Raw genomic sequence first — 20,624 nt, forward strand, 5'->3', positions numbered from 1 at the left:
TAAGTATTCTGTGTATTTATATATGTTTATTTTTACATGAGCTAAAAAGGACACACAGAAGAATGCTCACTAAACTATAAATAGTACTTCTCTTTTTGACCTTAGGCTGGAAATATGGGGAATGTAAAAAGAGATTTTCATGGTTTATTGTGAATACACATGTATTAGTTGAATCTTGTATAGTTGAGAACATACTGTATTACTAGGGTAGAAAAAAATTTTAATGCTCAATAAAAAAAGGGAAAAACCACTATATTAAATTATCTTTAAGCTCTAAATTTCTAGGAATACTGACAGTTACTGCAGTGTAGTTATCTGCATTAAAATATTTCTAATTCATGTACTAAGTGACTTTCATTTAAACTCTTTTAAAATGTTTTTTAGGTGTGGAATATCAAACAAATGATTAAGTTGACACAGGAGCATATAGAGGCCCTATTGGACAAATTTGGTGGGGAGCATAATCCACCATCAATATATCTGGAGGTAAGTCTGTAGTAATTTTGAAAAGAAAAAAAAATGAATTTGTAAAAAGTGTTTGTGTTGATAATGGTGATTGTTTTAAGAAGCAGGATTAGGAATAGATATGCAAAGGGAGATTTAGCTTTTCTTTTATAAACTGTCTTGTTTCACTTATTCCAGCAAACATGTTTTGCTTTTGTAATAAGGAAAATGTCAAAACTAAGGAGGAAATCATACGTAAATTTCAAAATATCACTCTGAATAGAAAATGGAGAAAGAAAATGTACACACATGCAGTGTTTTGGTGCTGAGAACTAGCTGCTGGTGCAGGTGTAAGACACTGGCATCAAGATGCCAATTGGAACATCTGCATCCCATATCAGAATGCATGGCTTTGGGTCATGGCTCAATTCCAGCTTCTAGCTAATGGACACCCACAGATAGAGCAGGCGATGGCTAAAGGAGTTGGGTCACTGCCCACGATGGGGAGAACAGAGTTGGATTCCCTGCTTCTGGCTTCCAGCTCCTGACTTTGGAGTGGTCCGGCCCTGAGCTTTGTGGGCATATTGGAAACTAGAGAATGGAAGCTCTCTCTCTGCCTATGTCTGTCTCTCTCCATCTCAAGTAAATAAATAAAAAATGAGACAGAATAAAAGAAAGCTAGACATCATATTGGAAAATGGGACAGTTTTGTAAAATATCTTTGTTAGGGCAAATTCCCTCAACTGGTTTCTGCTTCCTAATAGGAACAATTTATAATCTTTAACCCAACAGTGTTTAGCTTTACTGTTTAATAATGCAAGCCTTGAATATGCTTGTAAATTTATATAATTAGTCATTGTTCTAAACCCTACAAGATAGCAGGTACTGTTAGCACAGATAAGCTGTCTTGGCATTAGTGGCCTTCTTTAAGTCAGGTTCCACAGGGAGCAAGCTTCTTCTGGAATCTGGTCAGGCAGGTTCCATGGCCACATTGCTTACCACTACCCCACACTTTTTATCTGTAAAAAAAATTAGCTCAACTATGGTACTCGGTCATATTGGGAGATAACCCTAGATTATCCTATAACCTATAACTTATATCTTATAACCCTATCCTATATAACCTGTATCCTGTATAACCTATATCAAGCTATAACCCTATAACCCTATCCTATATAACCTGTATCATGCTATAACCCTATCCTATATAACCTATAACTTATATCCTATAACCCTAGATAACTATAGTAATCCATCATATTGGGAAATAGCCCTGGATTATAAATGATCAGGTTACTATTTGGTTGCAAATGCCAGAGGTGTTTAATTATAAATTGAAATTTCTAGGTTAGAAGCCTAATTACTTTTTATTTTTATTATTTATTTATTTATTTTGACAGGCAGAGTGGACAGTGAGAGAGAGAGACAGAGAGAAAGGTCTTCCTTTGCCGTTGGTTCACCCTCCAATGGCCGCCGCGGCCAGTGCGCTGCGGCCAGCGCACTGCGCTAATCTGATGGTAGGAGCGAGGTACTTTTCCTGGTCTCCCATGGGGTGCAGGGCCCAAGCACTTGGACCATCCTCCACTGCACTCCCTGGCCACAGCAGAGAGCTGGCCTGGAAGGGGGGCAACCGGGACAGAATCCGGCGCCCCGACCAGGACTAGAACCCGGTGTGCCGGCGCCGCAGGCAGAGGATTAGCCTAGTGAGCTGCGGCGCCGGCCCTAATTACTTTTTTTTTTTTTTTTTTTTTTTTTTTTTTTTGACAGGCAGAGTGGACAGTGAGAGAGAGAGACAGAGAGAAAGGTCTTCCCCTGCCGTTGGTTCACCCTCCAATGGCCGCCGCGGCCGGCGCGCTGCGGCTGGCGCACCGCGCTGATCCGACAGCAGGAGCCAGGAGCCAGGTGCCTCTCCTGGTCTCCCATGGGGTGCAGGGCCCAAGCACCCGGGCCATCCTCCACTGCACTCCCTGGCCACAGCAGAGGGCCGGCCTGGAAGAGGGGCAACCGGGACAGAATCCGGCGCCCCGACCGGGACCAGAACCCGGTGTGCCGGCGCCGCTAGGCGGAGGATTAGCCCAGTGAGCCGCGGCGCCGGCCCCTAATTACTTTTTAAAGGGCAAGTTAAGTCTTCATTATTTCATGGGAAAGTAAGTTTGCTTTCTCAAATAAACTGAGATGTTTGGAATTAATGGCTAATAAGCTCTAGTGTTCTTTCTTTTTCATGTGATTTAACCTAGATCACACTGTTAGTATCAATGCAAAGATTGGAATTCTTACCTCAAGATATCTGTTCATGTAGCTCCTAACATCCCATGCCATCTTTTTTACTAGTATATCTTAGGATGCCAAGCAAAGAAGTCATAAGGAGACAAATAGTCCTAATGGGAATGAAAATTCTCTTGTTAATTAGGATTGGGTGATATAACCAGCAGTTTTTCTGCCAACCATTTCTGTCTTGGGAGTTCTCCCCCATGTTCAGATGTTAGCACACTTGATGTCTCACTATAGTGTGGCTCACCACCTGTTCCACACACATGCCCTTGAGCTTATTCTTATTTTTCTGTATCCTGGGACTGTGTTCAATGCACTTATTACTTAATTCTTGTGAACTTTTTACTAGATACATCTTATTTGCTATATTCCTTTTTCAGAATTAAGCACACAAAATTGAATCACCTATTAAAATTTAACAGGTGATTAATTTTAAGGCAATACCTATCAGACTGTAATTCACATATTATGTCATTAGCATGTGATGAAATAGTAGATTCTTATTCTCAGAGACTAATGCTGCACAGTTTGCATACAATTTGAGAATACTACACAATTCTTATAAGAATGTGTGTGTGTGTAGCACACATTGTAAGTGTATATACACACACATGTGCTGCAGAAGGCGGTACAGTAGTTAAGATAAATCATGGTATCCAACAGCCCCCATGCCTGAGTCCCAGCTGTGCCTTAGTTTCCACAGACAGGTTGCCCAGTCTCCTTGTACCCCCTTCATTGGTAAAATTAGAAGAATATCGCTTATGCCGTAGTTTAAGGATTGAGTTTATAATTGTGAAATAACATAGTTCTTGACACATCTATGAAGTGCTTCATAAATGCTTGATTCATTCATCCAGCAGATGTTACTGAATGCCCAGTAATGTTTCATTGTTGTAGGCCCTGGGGATATATCAGTGTAAAAAAACAAAAGTGTCTGCCTTCAAATAGCTTCTATTTTAATGAGATGGGGAAATATAGACTGTAAAAATATAAATGAGTGAGAACCTTGCACTCATCATTATTGATTCACCATAAAGAGGACCCTGACTAGTGATGACAGAATTCTTGCATATGGAAAATTGACCAGCTGGAGAGAAAAGACCTATAGGTAATGATAATTGAAGGCCCTTTAGTGAATAGCCTGCTTTACTGATTACCCACCAAGACCCACCATTCTACAGATTTCCATTCCACCACTTAAGAGTCCTTAACACTTTTTTTTAATTGAGAGAAAATATGCATAACAAAAACTTACCATGGAATTTGTATGCCTTAAATAAAATTTTAAAAAATGTACAGTTCTTAGGGCCAGCACTGTGGCACAGTGTGTTAAGCTGCTGCATGCAACATTGGCGTCCCATATGAATGCTGGTTTGAGCCGTAGCTGCTCCACTTCCAATCCAGCTCTCTGCTAATGCACTAGGAATAGCAAAGGAAAGTGGTCCAAGTACTTGGGCCCCTACTACCCAGGTAGGAGACCTTAGGAAGCTCTTGGTTCTTGGATTTTGCCTGGCCCAGCCCCAGCCATTGTGGTGTGAACCTGTAGAAAGATGATCTCTCCCGCCTCCTTTCCCTCCCCTTTTCCCTCTCCCTATAACTGCTTTTCAAATAAATTAATTAATTTAAAGTAAACAAATAAGTACACAGTTCTATGACATGAAGCACATTCATATTGTTGTGTGACCATCACTACTATCCATCTCCAGAATATTTTCATAATCCCCAACTGAAACTCTGTACCCATTAAACACTAACCCCCCATTCCATTCTTCCCCTAGCAACCACCTTGCTGCTTTCTGTCTCAATGTATTTTAATATTCTGGGAATCTTACATTAGTGGAATTATGTAACAGTTGTATTTTTGTGACTGGTTTATTTCACTTAGCATAATGTCTCAAAGGTTTATCCATTTTGCAACATAGATAAAGCATGTGTTAAAATTTCATTTTGTTTAAGGTTGACTAACAATCCATTTTACATATATTCTGCATTTTGTGTAGCCATGCATCTGGCATCAGACACTTGGGTTGCTTCTGCCTGACAGCCTTTCTTATCTTTAGTCTGTAGAAACCAGGATAATGTAGAGGCATTTCATCAAATACTGCAGTGAAAAAAAATGAGGAAACTCGGGTCTTCCCAGGAATGAGAAGCATGTCCATTATATATCATTTGTGGGCAGGTTGTGAGATTTCATTCTTATCTTGTAGATTAAGTTTAGTAAGAATAAATTTAATGAACTAAATAGCAAAAAATATTATTTCACAGCTTTTTCCAGTTAAAATTAAGCAAATCTTTAAAGTTTCCCCTGCTTTAGGTAATTCACATATTGTAATAGTCACTTTTTGAAATGTACAACTCAGTGGTTTTTGTATACTCACCAAGTTGTGCAGTCACCACCACTAATTCCATAACATTTTTACCCCAGAAAGGAACCCATTGTCCATCGCATTCATTTCTTCCATCCCACACAACCACTGAGCTACTTTTTGTCTCTATGGATTTGCCTGTTGAGACATTATGCAAATAGATAAAATGTCTACTATGTGGCCTTTTGTGACTGGCTGCTTTTACTTAAGTGTAATGTTGTAGCAGTTGTTAGTACTTCATTTTTTGGGGGGCTGAATAATAGTCCATTATATAAATAAATCATTTTATTCATACATCATCAATTGGTAAAGATTTGGGCTGTTTATAATTTTTGACTATTATCAGTAATGAAACTGTGAACATTCATGTATAAGTTTTTCTGTAGATAAAATATTTGTAGTTTTCTTGGTTGTATGCCCAAGAATGGAATTGCTGCATCCTGTAGTAATACTGTTTTAGATTTTGAGGAGCTGTCAGTTTTCCAAAGCCATTGTACTATTTTATATTCCCACTGCAGTGTTTACAGATTCCAATTTTTCCACATCCCCATCAACATGATATTTTCTGTTTTGTTTTTTAATTATAGTAATCCTCACAGATATGAACTGGTATCTCATTTTGGGCTTAGTTTGTGGTTCCCTAATGATTAATTGAGCATCTTTTCTTATATTTTTTAACAATTTATACATCTTCTTTGGAGAAATGTCTGTTCACATTCTTTGCCCATTTTTAAATGGGTGTATTTTACTCTAGAGTTTCAAGAGGTTTTTTTGTTTAAGATTTTATTTATTTCAGGTGGTTCCAAGATGGTGGAATAGGGAGGGAGGTTACTGATCTAGTCCAGGAGAATATAGTTTAATAAAAGTGCAGATAGTGTAGTCTCAGGGAAGAATTAAGGGAAAAAACAGCAGAGGAAACTCTACCGTAATTAGAGGGACATGGTGGACCTACATGGAGGGTGTGGGTGGCCACAGCTGAGGACTTGAACAGCTGAGAGCTGGAAAGTGAGGTGAGACGAGAACACAATAGGCCGAGACAGTGGCGAAAAAGCGGCAGGAAGAGCCTAGAGGTAATGAGGCTTGAAGCCCCATGGGGGAAAGTACACCAGCCTAACTAGAGGAGAGAGGGGCCAGCGCTGTGGTGCAGCAGGTTAACGCCCTGGCCTGAAGCACTGGCAGCCCATATGGGCCCCAGTTTGGGACCTGGCTGCTCCACTTCCAATCCAGCTCTCTGCTATGGCCTGGGGAAGTGGTGGAAGATAGCCTATGTCCTTGGGCCCCTGCACAGACGTGAGAGACCCAGAAGAAGCTCCTGGCTCCTGGCTTTGGATCGGCGCAACTCTGGCCATTGCGGCCAATTAGAGAGTGAAGCAACAGATGGAAGACCTCTCTCTCTCTCTGCCTTTCCTTCTCTCTCTGTGTAACTCTGCCTTTCAAACAAAAAAATAAATCTTTAAAAAAAAAAAAAAAACTGGAGAAGAGAAAAATTCAAAGGGACGGTACGGACGCATTTTTCTCTCTCCAGTCACCTTACAAGCTGATAGAGCAGGTGCCATTTTGGACATTCATAATAGCTGTGCCAGCTCGTGTCTGTGCCTGGCAGTTAGCCAAGTGGAGAAAACTGACTCTGGTGGGGAGAAATAACAGGTGGCTAAGACCTCGTGACTGTGTGCAACTTCTGAACCAGGACTGTGAAAGAAGGAAAAAAAAAATGTGTGGGAGAACTAAACACTGTGGCTGAGACTTTGAGTAGTCTTGATGTAGTCTTGATGGGAGACACCACAAGCTTGGATGGTCCTGGCTACCCAGTGAGGGACACTGCAGGGGAATCTGGCTCGGGCAGCCCTGGCTACCCAGTGAGAGGCAGTGCTGGGGAAGCTGAACTTACACTGAGGACTACACAGATCCTTTGTGTGGTCCTTTGGACAGAGCAGATGATTATACCCACTGGGGCTAGTGCTCATGCACTGGTCTCCACACAGGAGAAGAGCTCAACTGAGCAGAATACACTTCCCGAGAAGATTTACCACACCAAACCTGGGTGTGTCACCTTAGGCACGCCCTTAACCCTGAAAAAGTGAACAGAGCTCTCTGGCCACACCTACCACAAGCCTCTATAGATTCACTAAAGCAGACAGTCCACTTATCTACAGTCATAGTACAACAATAAAAGCCAACACAGTGGGAAAAAAGAAACTAACGAGTATCTCCACAAATGCCAAACAACAAACACAACAATCCAAGAAAACAAGAATAAGGAAGACAACATGACGCTACCAAAAGAACATGACACTTTGATACAAGATTATGAAGACGATGAGATAGAAAAAATACAAGAAATGTAAGTTAAAAAATTGTTTAAAAGGTTACTTAGAAGTAATCAAAAGCGAACGCATGAACTACTGAAATCTATGCAGGACATGAAAGAAAGAATCTTGCTTATGAAAATGAAATCTTATGAAGGATTCAAAATGAAATGAAGAATTTGGCCAGCGCTGCGGCTCACTAGGCTAATCCTCCACCTTGCGGCGCCGGCACACCGGGTTCTAGTCCCGGTCGGGGCGCCGGATTCTGTCCCGGTTGCCCCTCTTCCAGGCCAGCTCTCTGCTGTGGCCAGGGAGTGCAGTGGAGGATGGCCCAAGTGCTTGGGCCCTGCACCCCATGGGAGACCAGGAGAAGCAGCTGGCTCCTGCCATCGGATCAGCGTGGTGCGCCGGCCGCAGCGGCCATTGGAGGGTGAACCAACGGTAAAGGAAGACCTTTCTCTCTGTCTCTCTTTCTCACTGTCCACTCTGCCTGTCCAAAAAAAAAAAAAAAAAAAAAAGAAATGAAGAATTAAATAGAACATGAAATTGAGATATTGAAGAGAAATAAAAATGAAATAATTCAATAGAACAAATAAAAAATGCAATTGAGAGCCTTAAAAACAAAATCAGTGAGGCAGAAGAGAGAATATCAGACTTAGAAGACAGAGCACAGGAAAGTATACAGTCAAACTAAAGAAAAGGAAATTAGAAATCTTAAAAATGTTGGGAATCTACAGGATACTATTAAAAAAAAACCAACATTCAGGTTCTAGGAATTCCTGAAGGCATGGAGAGAGAGAAAGGATTAAAAGGTCTTTTTAGTGAGATACTAGCAGAAAACTTCCCAAGTTGTAGAAAGAGTTTCAAGTACAGGAAGCACATAAAACTCCCGTTAGACATGACCAGAGAAGACCCTCACCATGACACATTGTAATCAAACTTACCACAGTGAAACATAAAGAAAAGATTCTAAAATGTGTAATAGAGAAATGCCAGATTACTTTCAGAGGATCTCCAATAAGACTCACAGCAGACTTCTCATCAGAAATCCTACAGGCTAGGAGAGTATGGCGAGATACAGCCCAAGTCCTAAGAGAAAAAAACTGCCAGCCCAGAATATTATATCCTGCAAAGCTCTCATTTGTGAATGAAGGTGAAATAAAGACCTTTCATAGCAAACAGAAATTGAAAGAATTTATCACCACTTGTCCAGCCCTGCAAAAAATGCTTAAAGATGTGTGAAACACAGAAACATGGCCATCAATATGAAAGAAGGTAAAGGAAGAAAACCTCCCAGTAAAAGATCACAGGAAACTCAAAGCATATGTTAGAAAATGTATTTGGGAAAATGGCAGGGCAAAGTTGCTACTTATCAGTAATCACACTGAATGTAAATTGCCTCAACTCTAGTTAAAAGACACAGATTGGCTGAATGGATTAAGGAACAAAACCCATCTATTTGCTGCCTGCAAGAAACACATCTTTCCAACAAAGATGCATGCAGGCTGAAAGTGAAAGGCTGGAAAAAGATATTCCATGCCAGCAGAAACCAAAAGAGAGCTGATATTCATCCTAATATCAGACAAAATAGACTTTAACACAAAAAACTGTTCAGAGAGACAAATAGGGGCACTATATAATGATTAAGGGATCAATCCAACAAGAAGATTAACTATTATAAACATATATGCACCTAATTACAGGGCACCGGGCTATTGAAAAGATATGTTAAGGGACTTAAAGGGAGACTTAGACTCCAATACAATAGTATTGGGAGACTTCAGTACTCCACTTTCAGCAATGGACAGATCAACGAGACAGAAGATCAACAAGGAAACAGCAGATTTAATCAACACTGTAGACCAAATGGATCTAACAGATATCTACAGAACTTTTCATCCTACAGTTGAAAAATACACATTGTTCTCAGCAGTGCATGGAACTTGCTATAGGATTGACCACATCCTAGGCCATAAGCAGGTCTCAGCAAATTCAAAAGAATCGAAATCATACCATGCATCTCTTCAGACCACAATGGAATGAAGTTGGAAATCAGCAACTCAGGAATCCCTAGAGCATGTGCAAACACATGGAGACTGAACCACATGCTCCTGAATCAACAATGGGTCAAAGAAGAAATCAAAAGAGAAATCAAAAACTTTCTGGAAGCAAACGAAGATAACAACACATCAAAACTTATGAGATATAGCAAAAGCAGTATTAAGAGGCAAGTTTATAGCAATAGGTGCCTACATCAAGAAATTGGAAAGACAACAAATAAATGAGCTATCAATGCATCTCAAGGATCTAGAAAAACTAGTAGTAGAAGAGAAATACTTAAAATTAGAGAACAAATCAACAAATTGAATAAAAATACATTACAAAATATCAGCAAAACGAAGGGCTGGTTTTTTGAATAAATATGAAATGACAAACCATTGGCCCAACTAACCCAAAAAAGGAGAGAAGACCCAAATCAATAACATTACAGATGAAAAGGGGAATGTAACAACAGACATCACAGAAATAAAAAGAGTCATCAGAAATTACTATAAAGAGTTGTATACCAACAAACTGGGCTATCTATCAGAAATACATTCCTGGACACATACAAACTACCTAAATTGAACCATGAATACATAGAAAACCTAAATAGACCCATAACTGAGTCAGAAATTGACTCAATATTAAAGGCCCTCCCAACAAAGAAAAGCCCAGGACTGGATGGACTCACTGCTGAATTCTACTAGACATTTAAAGAAGAACTAACTCCAGTTCCTCTCAAACTATTCAGAACAATCGAAAAAGAGGGAATCCTCCCAGATTGTTTCCATGAAGCCAGCATCACCTTACTTCCTAAACCTGAAAAAGATGCAGCATTGAAAGAGAATTACAGACCAGTTTCCCTGATGAACATAGACGCAAAAATCCTCAGTAAAATTCCGGCCAATAGAATTCAACAACACATCAGAAAGATCGTCCACGCAGACCAAATGGGATTTATCCCTGGTGTGCACGGATGGTTCAACTTTCACAAATCAATCAATGTGATACACCACATTAACAGACTGCAGAAGAAAATACAACACATTTTCATGATGAAAACTCTAAGAAAATTGGGTATAGAAGGAATATTCCTCAACACAATCAAGGCAATTTATGAAAAACCCATGGCCAGCATCCTGTTGAATGGGAAAAGTTGGAAGCACTGAGATCCTGTACCAGTCAGGAATTCCCACTCTCACCACTGCTTTTCAATGTAGTTCTGGAAATTTTAGCCAGAGCCATTAGGCAAGTAAAAGAAATCAAATGGATACAAATTTGGAAAGAGGTCAAACTACTCGCTTTGCAGATGATATAATTCTTTTTATAGGAGATCCAAAGAACGTCACTAAGATACTATTGGAACTCACAGAAGAGTTTGGCTAAGTAGCAGGTATATAAAATCAATGCACAAAAATCAACAGCCTTTGTATACACAGGCAATGCCACGGCTGAGAAAGAACTTCTAAGATCAATCCCATTCACAATAGATATAAAAAAAAACAAATACCTTGGAATAAACTTAACTAAGGATGTTAGATATCTCTACAATGAGAATTACAGAATGTTAAAGAAATAGAAGAGGATACCAAAAAATGGAAAAATCTTCCACGCTCATGGATTGGAAGAATCAGTACCATCAAAATTTCCATTCTTCCAAAAGCAATTTACAGATTCAATGCAATCCCAATCAAAATATCAAAGACATTCTTCTCAGATCTGGAAAAAAATGATGCTGAAATTCATATGGAGACACAGGAGACCTCAAATAGCTAAAGCAATGTTGTACAACAAAGAGAGCTGGAGGCATCACAATACCAGATTTCAGGACATACTACAGGGAAATTATAATCAAAACAACATTGTACTGGTACAGAAACAGATGGATAGACCAATGGAATAGAATAGAAACACCATAAATCAATCCAAACAACTACAGCAAACTTATATTTGATCAAGGATCTAAAACCAATTCCTGGAGTAAGGACAGTCTATTCAACAGATGGTGCTGGGAAAACTGGATTTCTACATGCAGAAGCATGAAGTAAGACCTCTACCTTACACCTTACACAAGATCCACTCAACATGGATTAAGGATCTTAATCTATGACCCAAACCATCAGCTTATTAGAGAACATCAGAGAGATCCTGCAAGATATAGGCATAGGCAAAGACTTCTTGGAAAATACCCCAGAGACAACAGACAGTCAAAGCCAAAATTAACTGGGATTACATCAAATTGAGAAGTTTCTGTACTGCAAAAGAGTCAGGAAAGTGAAGAGGCTACCGACAGAATGGGAAAAAATATTTGCAAACTATGCAACTAATAAAGGATTAATAGAATCTACAAAGAGATCAAGAAACACCACCACAACAAAACAAACAACCCACTTAAGAGATGGGCCAAGGACCTCAATAGACATTTTTCAAAAGAGGAAATCCAAATGGCCAACAGACACATGAAAAAATGTTCAGTATCACTAGCAATCAGGGAAATGCAAATCAAAACCACAATGAGGTTTCACCTCACCCCAGTTAGAATGGCTTACATACATAAATCAACTAACAACAGATGCTGGTGAGGATGTGGGGAAAAGAGGGCACTAACCCACTGTTGGTGGGAATGCAAACTGGTCAAGCCACTATGGAAGTCAGTCTGGAGATTCCTCAGACACCTGAATATAACCCTACCATACAACCCAGCCATCCCACTCCTGGAATTTCCCCAAGGGAAGTGAAATTGGCAAATAAACGAGCTGTCTGCACCTTAATGTTTATTGCAGCTCAATTCACAATAGCTAAGACCTGGAATCAACCTGATGCCCATCAACAGTAGACTGGATAAAGAAATTATGGGATATGAACTCATAGAATACTACACAGCAGTAAAAAAAAAAAAAATGAAATCCAGTCATTTGCAACAAAATGGAGGAATCTTGAAAACATTATGCTGAGTGAAATAAGCCAGTCCCAAAGGGACAAATAGCCTGTGTTCTCCCTGATCTGTGAAACCTAACTGAGCACCGAAAAGGAAACCTGTTGAAGTGAAACTGACACTACGAGAAGCAATGACTTGATCAGCTCTTGTCCTGACCATAGAGGAACAGCTTACTACTTTATTCTTTGTAGTATTCTTTTGTAGTATTTTCTTATTCTACTTAATACCATTGTTGAACTCTTATATAAATCAGTATTATTCTCAGGTGTTTAAATCCAACTGAGGAAGCTGGTGTTGTGGTGCAGCAGGTTAAGGCCCTGGCCTGAGGCACCAGCATCCTATCTGGGCGCCAGTTCGAGTCCTGGCTACTCCTTTTCCAATTGAGCTCTCTGCTATGTTCTGGGAGAGCAGTAGAAGAATGACCCAAGTCCAAGGGCCCCTGCTCCCACGTGAGAGATCCGGAAGAACTTCCTGGCTCCTGGCTTCAAATTAGCGCAGCTCCGGCCGTTGCGGCCACCTGGGGAGTGAACCAGCGGATGGAAGACCCCTCTCTCTGTCTTTACCTCTCTCTGTAACTGTCTTTCAAATAAATAAAGTCTTAGAAAAAAAGAGACAAGTTCACATTTAAATAAATAAATAAATAAATCCAACTGACAATTGATCCCTGTTAAAAATGAGAGAGGGAGGAGATGTACAGATCTGCAAACATTCACTCGGACTTACACCTACCGGTAAAGCTAGGCACGTGCCGTGGGACTCCAAATCCCATTAAGTTGGCATGTACCAATACCATCTTATTAGTTAAAAGTGATCAGTTTAAGTTCATAATTGATCATAAAGATAGGATTATGTGTCGGCGGGATCACATAAATAAAACCAGTGTCTGCTAATTTTTTTTTTTTTTTTTTTTGACAGACAGAGTGGACAGTGAGAGAGAGAGACAGAGAGAAAGGTCTTCCTTTGCCGTTGGTTCACCCTCCAATGGCCGCCGCGGCCGGCGCGCTGCGGCCGGCGCACCGCACCGATCCGATGGCAGGAGCCAGGAGCCAGGTGCTTATTCCTGGTCTCCCATGGGGTGCAGGGCCCAAGCACCTGGGCCATCCTCCACTGCACTCCCGGGCCACAGCAGAGGGCTGGCCTGGAAGAGGGGCAACCGGGACAGAATCCGGCGCCCCGACCGGGACTAGAACCCGGTGTGCCGGCGCCGCTAGGCGGAGGATTAGCCTAGTGAGCCGCGGCGCCGGCTGCTAATTATTGATAGAATTAAAAAGAAGAGAGTGACCCAACATGGGAAGCAGGATACACAGCCGACTCATAGAATGGCAAATGCCCTAAACAGCACTCTGGCCTCAGAATCAGCCCTTAAGGCATTCGGATCTGGCTAAAAAGCCCTTAAGAGTTTCTCGGGCATGGAAAGCCAAGACTCTGTGGCAATAAAAAATGACCTAAGATCTCTGTGAGTGAGATCCCAGTGGAAAGAACAGGCCATCAAAGAAGGAGGTAGCTTTCTCTGAAGGGAGAAGAGAAATTCCACTTTGATTATAGCCTTATCTAAATAAGGTTGGAGTTTGTGAATAGCCTTGGCTGCTTAGGACAAGAGCCTCAGGTGATCACTGATGTCATAAATAAGAGTGTCAATTGTTAAGTCAACTACAGGAGTCACTGTTCACTTACTCCCCATGTAGGACCTTCTGTATATAAAGACATTTAAAAATGAATCTCAATGAAGAATGAGATGGGAGAGCGAATAAGAGATGAGATGGTTTGCGGGTGGGAGGGCGAGTATCGGGGAAAGAACCGCTATGATCCAAAAGTTCTACTTTTGAAATGTGTGTTTATTAAATAAATTTTTCTTAAAAAAAAGAAAATATCAAAATGTCAAATAATCATATAAAAATTTGATTTATTTCAGAGGTAAAGTTACAGAAAGATAGAGGAAGAGACAGAGAGAAAGGTCTTCCATCCACTCGTTCACTCCCAAAATTGCTGCAATTGCCGGAGCTGAGCCGATCTGAAGCCAGGAGCCAAGAGATTCTTCTGGGTCTCCTACATAGGTGCAGGGGCCCAAGCATTTGGGGCATCCTCTGATACTTTATCCCAAGCCATAGCCGAGAGCTGGATTGGAAGTGGGAGCAGCTGGGACTCAGGCTGGCGCCCATATGAGATGGGAAAGCTACAGGAAGAGGCTTGGCCTAGTATGCCACAGCACCAGCCCCAAGAGTTCTTTATATATTCCAGATAATATACCCTTACCAGGCATGATTTACAAGTATTTTATCCCATTCTGTGGAATTTTTTTTTCACTCCGTTGGAGTACCAAAGCTTTAATTCTGATGGAAGTCTGAGTTTTTTCTTTGGTGGCTGTGCTTTTGATGTGTCATATTTGGGCAACCATTGCCTAATTCAACATCAGAATGATACTTTTCCTTAATCTTTTTCTAAGAATTCTATAGTTTTAGCTCCTACTTTTAGGTATATGATCCATTTTGAGTTAATTTTAAAAATTTTAATTATTTACTTGGTAGAAACGTAGATAGCGCTCCCCATCCATTGGTTGACTTCCCAGATGCTCACAACAACTTGGGCTGGGCCAGGCTGAAGCAGAGAGCTAGGTACTCACTCCAGGTCTCCCACAGGGGTAGCAGGAATCCAGTTACTTAAGACGTAATTGTTACTTCCTTGTAACTGCATTAGCTAGAAGTTGGAGTCAGGAGCCAAGCTGGGTATCAAACTCATGTGGGCCATGGGTGTAATCTCTTGGCTGAACTCTTGCCTTTTAATTAATTTTTTAATATGGTGCCAGGTAGTTGTCCAGTTTCATTCTTCTGTATGTCACTTTTAGTTTACAAGCATTATTTGCTTGTAAAAATATTTGCTTGTCAAAAATACATAGAACAGGTGGTGTAGGTTAAGCCATTGCCTGCAACCTCTGAATCCCATATGGGTACGGGTTCCAGTCTCAGCTGCTCTACTTCCCTCCAGCTGCCTGGGAAAGCAGTGTAACCTGGCCCAAGTGCTTGGCATTGCAGGCAGATGCTAAACTCACTATGCCACAACAATGCTGACCCCCAGAGAACACTTTAATTTGATGATTTTGATCTTCAGGGTAAATTTGAAGATAATATTATCCTCATAGTGAGTTAAAGGTTGTGGGGTCCAGAGAAGCATAGAAAACACTGGATTTGGGGCCAGGGCTGTAGTGCAGGGCCTACATCACAGGCATCCCATATGGGTGCCGGTCTGTGTCCCCACTGCTGCACTTTCGTTTGAGCTCCCTGCTGATGTGCCTGGGACAGCAGGAGAGAATGGCCCACGTCCCTGGGTCTCCGCACCCCGTTTGGGAGACCTGAAGGAAGCTCCTGGCTTCAGCCTGGTCAAGTCCTGGTTGTTACAGCCATTTGGGGAGTGAACCAGCAGATGCAAGATTTTGTTCCTCTATGTCTTTCTCCTCTCTCTCTGTAGCTCTGCCTGTCAAAGAAATCTTTAAAAAAGAAAACACTAGAATTGTGAAAAATGTGATGTGTAGTTGAAATAACTAAAAATTTTCGGGCAGTAGTGTGAACTACCAGGTGAGTCTGTAAGTTACATGAATTGATATTGGATCAGATTTACTAGCTTTACTTTCTCCAGCAGTTTTTGGTAACCTGAGAGAACAAATGGAATATTTGAATGGTAAGACTTACCCAAAATTGGTTTTTGGAAAGCTACTTGATAAAAGAATAGGAATTAACCAAAGAATCTGTTACCAGTGACGTTTTTTAAATGGAGAGCCACACAATATGGGGAGGAAGAGAACAATTGCTCAAAGCTGAGACTGTATGAGGGATTACTGTCGACCCATGGCAGTAATATGGAACCTTAAGGTGTGAAAGTTGGGGTCAGCGCCATGGTGCAGTAGGTTAATTCTCTGCCTGTGGCGCCGGCATCACATGTGGGCGCCGGTTCTAGTCCTGGCTGCTCCTCTTCCAGTCCAGCTCTCTGCTGTGGCCTGGGAAAGCAGTGGAAGATGGCCCAAGTCCTTGGGCCCCTACACTCGCGTGGGAGACCCGGAAGAAGCTCCTGGCTTCTGGCTTTGGATCGGTGCAGCTCTGGCCAGTGCGGCCATTTGGGGAATGAACCAACAGAAGGAAAAGCTTTCTCTCTGTCTCTCCCTCTCACTGCCTGTAACTCTGCCTCTCAAATAAATAAATAAAATCTTTTTTTTTTTTTTTTTTTTTTTTTTTTGACAGGCAGAGTGGATAGTGAGAGAGAGACAGAGAGAGAAAGGTCTTCCTTTGCCGTTGGTTCACCCTCCAATGGCCGCCGCTGCAGCCGGCGCACCGCGCTGATCCGGTGGCAGGAGCCAGGAGCCAGGTGCTTTTCCTGGTCTCCCATGGGGTGCAGGGCCCAAGCACCTGGGCCATCCTCCACTGCACTCCCTGGCCATAGCAGAGAGCTGGCCTGGAAGAGGGGCAACCGGGACAGAATCCGGCGCCCCGACCGGGACTAGAACCCGGTGTGCCGGCGCCGCAAGGTGGAGGATTAGTAAATAAATAAAATCTTTAAAATAAAAGGTGTGAGAAGTGTGTGCCCAGATAAGAGGGGAAGTTCCAAGTTGGGGTCTTGTCATGGTTTTAGTATCTTTTAGAAAGATTGTGGTATAACCCTCTCTGGGTGTATAAATGAATGGCAGAGTCAGAGAGGAAGATCGTCCATCCTCTGGTTCGTATCCCAAATGGTACAGGGGGTGGGCCAGGCCCAAGCAAGAGCTTCACCTGGGTTTCCACGTGTGTGTCAGGGGCCAAGCCCTGAAATCATCTGCTGCTTTCCCAGAGCATTAGCAGGGGCTCAAAACAGGGCTCATGTGGGAAACCAGCGTCACAGGTGGTGACTTAATCACTGCACATTAACGCCCACCTCTCTCAGTCTCGAAGAGAGAATGAAAATAAATTTCTTAAAATCAGAGGTTTAAAGAACTCAGAGGCACCAGTGTTAACAATCGGAGTTTATACACTGAATACAGCAAGGCTAATGAAGTGAAAGGAGACAAGTGCCTTAGTGGAAACTACAGCCGTGATGCTGGCGAAAGTGGAATAAGTCGATGTTTTCTACTTCACAGAAGGAAGGACTGCTGGTGAAAGCAGTGAAATTACAACTTATGACCCAGAGTTATCAGAATATTTTTAAAATTTAAGGCTAACACTTTTTGATAACAATTAACGTAGTAAAATGACAGCTTATAATCCATAATGGAGGCAGTGATGTATTTTCAAAACTTAAAGGCTAACTTTTTGATAAGGAAATAACATTTGAAAAATTCATTATTTTTGCCACTTTGCATAAGGTTAATTTTGTGTTGCAAATGTATTTGCCTAGGTGACAGTAAATATTATTTGGGGCAGGCACTTGGCCTGGTGGTTGAGAGACATCGAGTTGAGAGATGCCTGTGTCTCATTATCAGAGTGACTGGGTTTGATACCCACCTCATCTCCTGACTCCCGTGGCTACTAATACATAAACTCTAGGAGGCAGCAGTGATGGCTCAAATGACTGAGGTACCTGCAACCCAAACTGAGACCTGGATTGAGTTTCTGACTCCGAGGTTCATCCTTGGCCCAGCTCCGGCCATCATGGGCCTTTGGGAAGTAAACCAGTGGATGGGAACATACTCTCTGCCTCACAGATGAAAGAGAGAGGTCGGTCTTCCACCTGCTGATTCACTCCCCTAGGACCTGGGCCAGTCTGAAGCTAGGAGCCAGGAGCTTCTTACTGGTCTCCCTTGTGGGTGCAGGGGCTCAAGCACTTGGGCCATCTTCCAGCCGCTTTCCCAGGCGCATTAGCAGAGAGTTGGATCTGAAGTATAGCAGCCAGGACTCAAACCAGCACTGATAGGGGATGCTGGGATTCCAGGCGGCGGCTTTACCTGCTGCGTTGCCGCAGCAGCTTCTCAATATTTGTAGTATTGCCTGTGTTTGGGAAGTGGTGGACCGTGTGAGTGAAGGGGTTATCACTGCCTGAAAGACCCGTGCACCCGCACCCATGGCATCCGTTCATTCCTTTTCTGTACTGTTCATATTACTCTGTTTTAGGATTCAGTATGTCATGTGGTCATCACCTACTGGAAACCTCACTCACATGAAACTTCTAGGATGACACCCTGATGGATGGTGGCCCTAGAATTTCTCTACTGCATCATGTCAGTCACATTCTCAAATATAGTTCTTATGTTCTAAGCAGTATCTGATGGTAGAGGAGCCCACCAGAGATCTGTAATGAGAAGAATAACGGGTTTTTTTCCCTAGTTGATAGCTGTTTTTAAAAAAAGGTGGCAGTGAAATCTAAGTCCCATTTAGATTTTGGTGCTGATGGTGAGATCTGGCACTGTGTATTGCTGGTTTTGTTTTGTTAACAACTCTTCAGTAACACTTCATCTTATTTTCAGCCTTTTCCTTTCTTGGAAAGAGATAGGGGGTGTGTGTGCAGTGGTGGTGGTAGTAGTAGTATGAAAATCAATATACCTATAACTTCTCTGGGAAAAAATTTAGTGGGGAGGAATATCTTATTGAGGTATTGTGTTATTTTCTTATTCTAGACATGTGGTTTAGGAAGTAAGTCACAATTTAACCAGTTAATTGGAAAATACTAAGCTTTTTTATTGATATTTGTGGACTATCTAGATATCTTTTGTGTGTGTATATATATATATGAATATTATCAGATTGCCCAATATAATGCTTGTATAGTGTTGTATAGGAGTTGATCTACTTAAGGGTAAAGTATTTCCAGCACTTACTTTGTAATTTATAACTTAAAAATCCAGTTAGGAAGATTATAAACAAATTATGATGAAGACTGAAATTTCGTGTTTCCTTCTGTTAATATCAGGACAAGTCCAGATTCAATGTAAGTCTACTTTATTTTATAGGCCTACGAAGAATACACCAGCAAGCTAGATGCCCTCCAACAAAGAGAACAGCAGTTATTGGAATCCCTGGGGAATGGAACTGATTTTTCTGTTTCTAGCTCTGCGTCAACGGACACCGTTACGTCTTCTTCCTCTTCTAGCCTTTCAGTGCTACCTTCATCTCTTTCAGTTTTTCAAAATCCCACAGATGTGTCACGGAGCAACCCCAAGTCACCACAAAAACCTATTGTTAGAGTCTTCCTGCCCAACAAACAGAGGACAGTGGTGAGTCAACTGATAATATCTTTTTACTGTTTCTTTGTATCTTTTGGAAAGACCAGTTGATGAAAATTAATGTATTTATCACTTCTTACTCAGAGGCCATGCAAGTGGAAGTACCCATTTCAGACAGTAATGGAAAAGACATAAATATTTGGTGCCAAAGTATGTTCTCTAATTAGTCCAAATTGTATTGTCAGATTTGACATTTAAAACTATATGCCAAATTTGAAACATTCTCAAGGCTTAGTAACACTTAAAAATGAATCAGAATTTCAAGGTTTGAGCTTATTTGTTGTCTAATATATGTCAGGTGAGATTTGTCCTTTACCCTTGAGAAAAATCCAGTCTGAGTTATTATCAAATATTGAGTTTTCAGAGTGCTTAGTATTTTTCCTCTTATCTACATAATGTTGTTTATTATTACTTTCACCATTGGAATAATGTACCCCATAAGTAACATTTAAGGTGAAGAAATCTGTGGAATTATTATTAATGATCTATAATTCTCAAGTATAACAAATATTGTCAGTTAACTTCATAAATATTCCACCTCTGTGCATCACTACTTTTTAAATATATATGCTTGCTTTTGACATTAATTTAAAAATTCATTTCCAAAATTTTACACAACTGATGTTTCTTCTCCTACTCTTTTTTCCCTACTTTTTCATTTTCTCATGTTACATAGAATGAAATTAAAATTATTTTACTCTATTAAGATAGGAAATTACTAGGCAATATTTTTCCAGTTATGCCCTATAAAAAGGGGACTATAAGGTAAAATTACATAGGATTAACTGCGAATAGAATCCACTGTCTTTAAAGCAGCCTGTGTTACAGAACAACTGACAGCAAGCCAGTCCATCCCCAGGAGATTTTAAATTAGTTTTTTCTTGCCTGTAGAAACTAGAAAATGCATTTTTAAGTCCCAGTGTTCCTCACAGTATTCTTCCTCTTTCCAGGCTCTGCTAAGCTTAGTAATTGTATGTTTCTGGATATAAACTATAAAAAATTGGAATTGTTAGAGATAGCCTTTCAGATTTGTCATTCCAATCTAGATGATTAAGGTAAGCTATCCTCTTCATATTTAT

At 41.1% G+C, this 20,624-nt stretch overlaps 1 protein-coding gene across 6 annotated transcripts in view; it reads left to right on the plus strand.

Annotated features, from left to right (window-relative positions):
- BRAF (B-Raf proto-oncogene, serine/threonine kinase) overlaps window positions 1-20,624 on the plus strand; it is a 212,184-nt gene that overhangs the window by 75,177 nt on the left and 116,383 nt on the right. For all 6 annotated transcript variants that reach the window (XM_051835106.2, XM_051835108.2, XM_017338789.3 and 3 more), the window contains 2 exons: window positions 385-486; window positions 19,273-19,536. In XM_051835106.2, the coding sequence (XP_051691066.1) occupies window positions 385-486; window positions 19,273-19,536 (366 nt within the window). Of the gene's footprint in view, window positions 1-384; window positions 487-19,272; window positions 19,537-20,624 lie in introns of those variants that run through there.

This window comes from Oryctolagus cuniculus, chromosome 3 (genome assembly GCF_964237555.1).
Source record: "Oryctolagus cuniculus chromosome 3, mOryCun1.1, whole genome shotgun sequence".
Classification (NCBI taxonomy): domain Eukaryota; kingdom Metazoa; phylum Chordata; class Mammalia; order Lagomorpha; family Leporidae; genus Oryctolagus; species Oryctolagus cuniculus.